The sequence below is a fragment of the Sus scrofa genome, chromosome 7 (assembly GCF_000003025.6).
Source record: "Sus scrofa isolate TJ Tabasco breed Duroc chromosome 7, Sscrofa11.1, whole genome shotgun sequence".
Taxonomy (NCBI): Eukaryota; Metazoa; Chordata; class Mammalia; order Artiodactyla; family Suidae; genus Sus; species Sus scrofa.
Genome location: NC_010449.5, coordinates 74,840,913 through 74,850,642, shown reverse-complemented (window position 1 = coordinate 74,850,642; position 9,730 = coordinate 74,840,913). Strand labels below are relative to the sequence as shown.

The 9,730-nt window shown below is 46.2% G+C and overlaps 1 protein-coding gene across 21 annotated transcripts in view; it reads left to right on the top strand.

Annotated features, from left to right (window-relative positions):
• The window catches only part of LOC100156469 (mast cell protease 2), a 65,415-nt gene continuing 58,620 nt past the window's right edge, over positions 2,936–9,730 (top strand). For 3 of the 21 annotated variants that reach the window (XR_002345897.1, XR_002345892.1, XR_002345895.1), the window contains exon 1: positions 2,938–3,383. Coding sequence is in view for 1 of the 21 variants with exons in the window: in XM_021099194.1 (XP_020954853.1) it covers positions 3,309–3,337 (29 nt within the window). In the remaining 20 variants the exon portion in view is untranslated. Of the gene's footprint in view, positions 3,384–9,730 lie in introns of all 21 variants that reach the window. The other 18 variants (XR_002345909.1, XR_002345894.1, XR_002345905.1 and 15 more) reach the window with 17 other exon arrangements.

The following is a 9,730-nucleotide window of genomic DNA, read 5'->3' as shown; positions in this document are numbered from 1 at the left end:
TGCAAGGCGGGATCCTTAACCCACTGAGCAAAGCCACGGATGGAATCTTCAACCTCATGGACACTAGTCAGGTTCTTAACCTGCTGAGCCACAGTGGGAGCTCCCTCATTCCTACCGGCGTTTAAACGTTCTTAAGTTCCCCTTGATTTAACTCTTCTCCAGCTCTCTTCTTTCTCTGCTAATGTCCTATTTTACTCTTCACCTTCATAGTCAAACTTAAGACTGGTGTCCATTTTCTACTTCCCACTTCATATCCATCTAGCTTCTCCTTTATCATTTATTGCCCCTCTCTCCAAGACTACCAATTTCTCATGCATCACCAAAACTTATGCCTACCTTTCAGTCATTTTTCTTAACTTCTGTATCATCGGACACTTGCTGACTCCTCCCTCCCTTTGGAAATGTCCATTTCTCCGCCTCAGTGAAAGTCACACTCTCTCTTGGGTCTTTTGCCTAGCTTTATTCAGTCTCCGTTGCTTGTTCCACCTCCTCTAAGGTCTTAAAGTGTTGATATTCCTCAAATCGGGGTCCTAGGATCTTCTCTTGCCATTCTGCACTTTCTCCCAAGCATCTACATCTGTGAATTCAGTTTCCAGTTTTTTCCCAAATCTTCTTTGCAACTATGGGAGAGCCTCAGAGCTCCTGAATCTTATAAAAACTTCCCACTATATATCTCTTCTTGGATATCTGAAACCCTATCGATTTTACTTACTAAGTATTTCTCAGATCCATCTATTTCTATGTGTGCCACCACCAATCTGCTTCAAGGTATTGTCCTCTTTTGTCTACATTTCTATAATAGTCTTTATAGGTCTCTGCTTCTGTGTGTTTCTTCTCTCCATACTGTTCCACACACTGCAAGCTGAATGACCTTTTCAAGATGTATGTGAGGAACACTACGTGGCATATATATCCTAAACACCTCTATTACAAAGTTCTTGGATATGCTGATAAAATTGAACACATCTTCATTTAAATGCATTGTTGAGTTAGCTAGAAAAATCAAGAAATCCCTAGGGACCAAAAACAAAGTGTGCCTTGGGACTAAGCTACCTGTGGGTTGTTTGTCAGGCTTTGTAACCCAGAGGTTTGGCTGACAGGAGGTGATGCCTGGGTTAGGGTGGGGGTGGGGATGGGGAGTTGTGGGAAGAGGGGGAGGAGAGTCTGCTAAATCAGATGCCTTTAGATCACAGAGGCAGGAGGGCAGAGGTCCATCGATATCCTTATGAAGGTGAGGTAGGCATCCCTTCCAGAGCTTTGTGCCCTTTATAAGAGAGGATAGACAGAGGGACAGTGTTGCGATTCCAGCAACTACTCTTTTCCTGGAGGCTGAAGAGTGGGTTCTGCCCAAGTGAACTTGCTTCCCCTCAAATGCCTAAAGTTTTTCTTCTGGGTTCTGGGGATGAGTGGGTCAACTTCTTCCTCCTCAGCTTCTCCTTTGACTTCTGATCTAGTTAAGTTAAACTGTAGATATCATAGTCTGTCTGACCCTTTGGCAGTTAAGACATTCAAATCCAAGCCAGACAACAAGACATGAGAAATTTCTGTCGGTACATATGGGTGTAGGGGCAACTGCAACTGGTGCCTTTCAGGGACAAGGACCCCCTCCTTAGTCTGCAGCAATCACAAGGACTTTGAAACGGGACTGTTTCTCCCATTGCTGCTTCCTGAAACAGCAAAAGGAGTCCCTTGGGGTGGTCAGGCCATCACCATGGGCAGGACGGGAATCCAGGACTCAGGGAAGGATCCTCCCTTCATTGTAGGCTGGGGCAAGGAGGGATAGGTGGTTTGCTTGCCACAGGCGACTCTGCACCTTTCCCCATGCCAGCTCTAACTGTGAATGCCCTCTGATTCATTTTGTTTGGGCATATTTTTGCAACTTCTCTCAGGCTCAGGGATATAACTTGCTAAATGCTTTTCACAGCATTTACATATAGTTTCTCATTAAAATATGGTAGAAGCAAGAAACCAACCAATCAACCAAAATCCTAACATGGAGACCCACTAGGGCTACACCTCCTCTTCCCTCCCCTCCACCAAGACTTCCAGATGCCACCCTCTCTAGCCAGACCACTATCCAGGCATCTGTTCCTCATGGGGCCTTCCTCAAGAGTTGTTACTTTCTCACCTCTGGCATCAGCCCCCTGTCCTTCTGCTCTTAGTCTGGACCTGCAATGAAGGCCAAGTGCCCCTGAGCTCTGTCTGCCTTTTCTTTCCAGAGCAATGAGTGAGAAAGGAGCTGAGGATTGCCCTCCTGTGTGCTGGAGTACTGGAGTGTGTGTGTGTGTTTGGGGGTGGGGGATGAGGGGGAAGAGATTTATTGACCAATCTTTGGTCAGGCTGAAGGGAAATGTTTAGCATGAGCAGCTCTTGTTGCACCACCAGAGGCCTCACCAGCTCAGAAATTCCATTTGCTACCAAACTCAAAGGAAGGGCTGCAGGGTGCAGACTGGCGCCACTGCTCTGGCTCTGGGTTGTAAAATGGTCCTCTGGAGGCTTTTCCTGGGTTTGTTTCCCCCCTGACCAACAGTGTAGCAAACAGACAAAAGCAGGAAAAGCCAAGCAAGGTGAGAGACACGGTCCTCTTAGTTCATCGCTGGGTCATTAATTTTTTTTTCTTGCAGCTGCCTAAATTTGCATTTATTGCTTACCATATGTCACAGTGCCTAGCACACATTAGTCACTTATAAACATGTTTATAATAAGAATAAATAGCACTTTCATTATCATTCAAGGTCTCTAAGTGCCTGGCAACTCATAAGCAAGGGAAAGTGGGAACTCATTCTTACCAATTACTATTAACAGAAACGCTGGCCCCCATGGGCCCTAAATAAATAATCTTCGGTGTGACAGTTCTTAACTCTTGGCGTCCTGGACCCACCCTCTCCCCTGAGAAGCGCAACGCCCCACCCCCTTCTGCCTGGCAGCCCCGCCCCCGCGGCCCGCACAGCGCCTACGCAGTGCCCCGCAGGGGCTCCGAGCGCTCCCCGCACCGCCCCCCCCGCCCCGCCCGCGCAGCCCGAGCGCGCGCAAGTCCCAGTGGGCCCGCCTCTGCGTGCGAACGTGCGTGCGTGCCGTGAGCTCGCGGGGCACCTCGGGCCTCGCCTTGCCCTCGCCCTCAGCCCCTGTGCTTGCTCTGCGTAGGTTGTCTTCAACCCTCTGGCCTCCCTGCCCCGCTTCGCGTGTGCCCACCCGCTAGGCAACGCAAGCCCGCGCCCCGGCCGGCTTCCCCCTTCTAAATTTAAAGACGGTGCAGCGTTCACGCCTCCCGCCCCAGGTGCCTTCTCAGGCAAATCTCCGCGCCAGAGATGCCTCGCCACCGAGGACCACGGCGACGGTGGGTCAAGTCCGGAGCCTGACCAGTCCGGAGAGTGATAAGTGAGGTTAGAGAAGCTGTTAATTTGTTGCTAACTACACTGCTTGAGAAGACAAAAGGCGGAAAATGCCTTTTTAGGATGGAAATTAGAGGTGATATTTTTACGTAGGATTCGGTTTTGGCAATAGACTGTAATGTAAATCATGCCAGGTATTAACTGTAGTTCGTTTAGTGGTAGTGTTTACAGCCAGATAAGTTGTGAGAGAACGGAGATAACTAAGATAAAATACTAAGATTAGGTAATGAAAAATTGAAGGGTAGAATATCAGAAGGCAACAAGGCACAGGAACCTACAAATTAAATACATTTCTAAAATCAACTGTAATGGAAAAATTAAAAATTATGAGATAAAAGCAAAACAAAACAAAAAGGAAATAAATTTCTAAATTAATGTTTTCAGGCACTTAAAAAAAAAATCTTCCGTTGTAATTAACCAGCATAGTCAAAGAGGCTGCTACAGGTAGAAAATAGGCCTTTTTAAAAATATGGTAAAATCGGAGTTCCCATCGTCGTGGCTCAGGGGAAGCGAATCCGACTAGGAACCATGAGGTTGCGGGTTCCATCTCTGGCCTTGCTCAGTGGGTTAGAGATCTGGCGTTGCTGTGGCTGTGGTGTAGGCCAGCAGCTGTAGCTCTGACTGGACCTGGGAACTTGCATATGCTGTGGGTGTGGCCCTAAAAAGCAAAAAAAAAAAAAGGTGCTGCATATGGAAAAAGAGAAAAGTTACTGAATGGCAAGAGTTGGATGTTAGATGTTAACTGAAATAAGGTAACCAAAAAACATAGAGGGACTCTAGGTTAACAAAACCTCCTCAAGCCTTTAACTGCAGTCTAACACAGTTATGACTCAGTGAGTTCTCACAGAGTGAACACATCCATGTAACAACCGCTACCCCAGTAGGGATCAGAACATCACCAGCCCCCAAAAGCCCCCCGTTTCCCCCCCCCCCCCCCCCCCCCCCCCCGTTTCCCAGTTACACACCTTGTCCTAGTTCCTGCCTCCTCCATCCTCACCAAAGGTAATGGCTATCTTGGCTTTTAACACCAGAGGTTAGTTTTGTCAGTTTCTGAACTTTATGCAAATAGACTGACCCTCTATTCCTCCCCTCAACATTATGTTTGTGGGATTCATCCATATTATTATTATTATTATTATTATTATTATTATTATTTGTCTTTTTTGCTATTTCTTTGGGCCGCTCCCGCGGCATATGGAGGTTCCCAGGCTAGGGGTCGAATTGGAGCTGTAGCCGCCGGCCTATGCCAGAGCCACAGCAACGCGGGATCTGAGCCACGTCTGCAACCTACACCACAGCTCACGGCAATGCCGGATCGTTAACCCACTGAGCAAGGGCAGGGATCGAACCTGCAACCTCATGGTTCCTAGTCGGATTCGTTAACCACTGTGCCACGACAGGAACTCCTCATCCATGTTATTATATGGTGGTTGATTTTTATTGTGGGATGGTATCCCATGTGACATTACTACACCACAGTTATATTTCTTACTCTTACCATTGATGGACTTTTGGGTTGCTTCCAGATATTGTGTTGTGATGAGCATTCTTGCTCATGCTTTAGGGTGGAGATATATCTTTTGGGTACCTTCCTAAGAGTGGAATTGAGAGGTCAGAGGACATGTACGTTTTCAGTGTCTCAAATGACGTTGTCAAATTGGTTGACTCAGTTTACGCTCCCTCTAGCACTAGGAGAATTCCTGTGGCTCTCCTTGCCCATAATTGGTATTATCAATTATTTCAAGTCATTTTGGTTTGTGTAACGGTATTGCATTGTGGTTTTAATTTGTGGTTTCTTAATTACTAATGAGGCTGGGTGCCTTTCATATGCTGATTGGCTATTGGATATCTTATTTTGTGAATTTCCTGTTCAGGTCTCTTGTCAGTGTTTCTGTTGGATTGTCTATTTTTTTTTTTTTTCTTTTTTAAATGGCCGAACCTGCATCATATGGAAGTTCCCGGGCCAGGGATTGAATCCAAGCCCTAGCTGCAACGCTGGATCCTTTAACCCACTGTGCCAGCCAGGCCAGGGATCGAACCTCTGTCTCCGCAGCAACCTGAGATTCTTGCGCAGTTGGATTCTTAACCCACTGCGCAACAGAGGGAACTCCTGGAGGTTTTATTGTTTTACCTTTAATGAGTGGATCACTTGAAATTGTTTTTTGTGTGTTTGTGAGATAGAGGTCAAATTCTTTTTCCCCATGGATAATCACTTGACTCAGCAGTGTGCACTGAAATGAGTGTCCTTTCCCACTGCTCTACACTTCCTCCTTTGCCATAAACCAAGTGTCCATTGATGAATGTGTCTTTTTTTGGACTTGGAGCTAATTGATCATGCATCAATATCATGTATTAATTATAGTAGATATAATAAATCCTGATTTCGGGGGTATCTTAGATTGGATTTTCCCAGACACAGACCCTGATACAAAGATTGGAGTGCAAGTAGTTATTTGTGATGGGATTCCTGGAAGGGGTGTGGCTTTAGGACTGTCAACCAAAAACATGAGAGACAGAACAGGCCAAAGACTCCCGTGGAAAGTTCTCTCATGGATTGGGGGCACCCAGGAAGAAGGCCCTATTCTCCACCCTGCTCTTGGGACCCACCTTTTGGGCTGCTTCAAAACCTCTTTTTCTTCTCTGGCTTTCATTTGGATTGGCCAGTTGGGGGCACTGGCAGGAGTCGGGGTGGGGGGTGGGGGGGCAAGGGGAGAGTGAGATGGTGGAATTTCTCACTCAGCTGCTTTGTGCCAGACCACCGGTTGGCTGTGAGTCCTTCTTCCTGTCTTGCAGTCGCAGCTAGAGCTAGTGGAGATAGAGCCTCAACCTTCAGGGGTCCAGGAACTACTCCTCCCCCAGGTTCCCTCGTGCTTAAGGAGCAGTGGTGGCTTCTCACTCTTGCCAGCCCTGGGGTGTGTCATCACCCCTATTGGTTTCCTGGAACCCTGCCTCTTTGCAAACAGACCCACCCTTGAACTTTTCCTAAATTATCCTGTGTGATCATGCCATCTGCCACTGCTGGGACCTGACAGACACACCCTTTGAGAACAGGTTGATGTGATTGCTCCACAGCCTAGAGGTGGGGTTGGTGACAGAAACGTACTGTTGGCTGTGGTGCATCTTACAGAGCCAGCAGCCCCAGCAAAGATAAACTCGTGCAAGATGAAAAATCAGAGATTTTCGTCAGGAAAACTGTCATGAAAAAAAAAACTAGCAAAGATCTTGTCTTGCTGCCTACTCCTGCCTAATGATACATTTATTGATGAGGAAATGAACCCCAAGTAATGCAGCCACCTACACTTCTGGGGGAGTCATGGTGTTGCATAGCCCTAAAGCCATATAACAAAAACAAACCCCTCAAACAACAGGTCCTTCTAAAAAAGTTGAAACCACTGAAAGGTTAAGGACAGAAACCTTTGATCATTTAACCAAAAACATAGGCTCAGTAAATAATGCTGCAGATCACCTAACCTGGCCAGAAATCTTTTAGCTTCTTCTCCATCTCTGTCTGTTCTGGTGGATTGAGATGGGGCATTCATTCACGTGAGAAGTTCAGGGTCTTCCCAGGAAAAACAAACCTGCCTTAAAACCCCCATACTGACATATATCCCTCCCCTTTCACTACACATGTGCTGCTGGATTTTGGCACATAGTCAGTGCTCAGACAGTGTGTTTTCACTTGAGTGGTGTTAGCGTCTTTCCCTTGGCATAGGAGGCTCAACTTGGTCGGTGCCTGTTCGCCTCTGTCCCTTTCCATGGACTGGATGATGCCTCTTGTGCTGAGGGATGAACCTCAGGCAACTCCCTGCTTTTGACTCTTAGAACCAGCCAGGCTGGAGCAACAGCAGGCAGCCACCCCCAGCATCTTGGAATCAGGTCTCTATTGCTGGGTGCTCTTGTTTTTCCTGACTCTGGGCCCACATGGAACTTGCTTGATGGGGTCACTGCCATGGACCGAATCGGGGCATTGGGCCCTGGGTGGCAGGATTTACAGTGTCCAGCTTTAGGGTCCCTTTATGGCTGCTCCCACAAGTGGTTCCTTCAACAGTGGGTCAGGAAGGTCATGGGTCTCTGCTCTGCTTTCTGTCTTGCGATCTGGGTCCTATATATTCTGGCTCCACAGCCTTCTGGGAAGGTTTTTCTGGTATATGTGAGCTCTCTCAGTTTATATACTGAACCTCTGTGGAGATGTTTCGGAAAGTCTTCTGTTCCTTCATGTTTTACATATCTATTGAAAAATCAATGTACTGGAGTTCCCGTCGTGGAGCAGCAGTTAATGAATCCGACTAGGAACCGTGAGGTTGTGGGTTTGATCCCTGGCCTCGCTCAGTGGGTTAAGGATCTGGTGTTGCCCTGAGCTATGGTGTAGGTTGAAGACATGGCTCGGATCCTGCGTTGCTGGAGCTCTGGCGTTGCTGGAGCTCTGGCGTTGCTGCTCTGGCGTTGCTGCTCTGACGTTGCTGCTCTGGCGTTGCAGCTCTGGCGTTGCTGGAGCTACAGCTCCAGTTAGACCCCTATAGCCTGGGAACCTCCATATGACACGGGAGTGGCCCTAGAAAAGGCAAAAAGACAAAAAAAAAAAAAAAAAAAAAGAAAAATCAATGTACTAACTTTAAAATTAATTAAAAAGTACCAAATCACTTACAGGCTCACAAATAAGTGTACCATTATCACATTATTATAGGTATGGTGCATATACATTTTTTTCTTGGCCTCAACATTACATTCCACTAGAGGCAAGACAATGGCTCCATATGGGAGAGAGGAGGGGTTTCAAGAGCTTGAGCCTTTCCCTTTCTTATTTAAGGGAAGAATCCTATTTTAAGGATAAAGAAAGGGATCATCTTCTTGTATTAGGTGTTGTGTCAGAAACATTTAAAGAATTTTTTTAAATGAAATTTCTCAAAATGTACAAAGTAGGGGGGATTGTACTGTGCATCCAATGTCTTCATTACTCAGCTTCAGCCATTATCAGTACTTAACCAATTTTGTTTCATTTACACCTTTCATTCACCTTCCCTGTCCCATTATTTAATTTTTTTTTAAATTTTTGGCTGCACCTGCAGCATATGAAAGTTTCCAGGCCAGGGATCGAACCTGCGCCTCAAAGACAATGCCACATCTTCACCCGCTCTGCCACAGTGGGAACTGCTCCTCCATTACTTTGAAGCGAATCTCAGACATCTACAGGCACTCTCATCAGCTACCATGGCTCTTACACTTGAACATATGGATCTCAGGTCAGGGGAGTGACCCAGTTCTAATTTGTACGTTTGGCTCCCCTGCTTCAGGGCCTTCATTCAAACTTCATCTTGTCCTTGTCTTTATTGTGAGGAGTCGAGGTAGACTGGGGTCTTTTCCCTACTCTTCATGCATGTGGTGTCTCACAATAGCTGGATGTGTGGGGTAAACATTTGTTTTGGGGAGATGTTGACACGGAGGGGTATGTCTAGAGAGAAGTAGTGTAGTTGGAGGGAGGAAAGCTGTTAGGCAGAAAAAGAGAAGAAACCAGGGAGTTTATGACAGCTATGGTCAACCATTTGGAGGGTGGCCTTATGTTTGAAGTATTAGTCTGCATGAACACAGCATGAAGATCTAGGATCTCTGGGTAGAAATTACGAAGAAGCAGATTTTAGTTCAAGAACTTTCTAACCTGAGTGTAAATTAATTAAGTTCCTTTGAGTGAATTTTCTAGTTCCAAAGATCAGTGACACCAAGAATAGAAGCTTGGTTAAGGGTCAGAAACTTTGTATGATTATGTATGTATGAAACTTTATATCCTTTTGCCTTTTTGAGTCCTCCTTATACAATAGGATTTTTTTTTTTTTCTTTTTAGGGCCCCACCTGAGGCATATGGAAGTTCCCAGGGTAGTGGCTGAATCAGAGCTGCAGCTGCTGGCCTACACCACAGCCACAGCAATGCCAGATCCTAGCCACGTCTCCCACCTACACTGCAGCTCCGGCAACGCAAGATCCTTAACCCACTGAGTGAGGCCAGGAATCAGATCAGCATCCTCATGGATACTAGTTGGGTTCGTAACCTGCTGAGCTACAATGGGAACTCCTACAGTGGGATTTTGGAGTAGATTACAGTAGTGATAGCTAATTTATATTGAGCTCTTATGTGTTTTAAGAAGCACATTAGTTCATTTAATGCTAATAACAATTGTATGAGATGGGAACTATAAATATTTGTATTTCAGACATGAGGAGACTGAGGCAGGGAGACAATAAGTATTTTGCTTATGGTCGTCGTACAGCTACCAAGAGGTAGAGCTGGGGTTTAAACCCAGGCAGTCAGTTCCAGAGCAAGCATGCTTAACCACTAAACCATACAA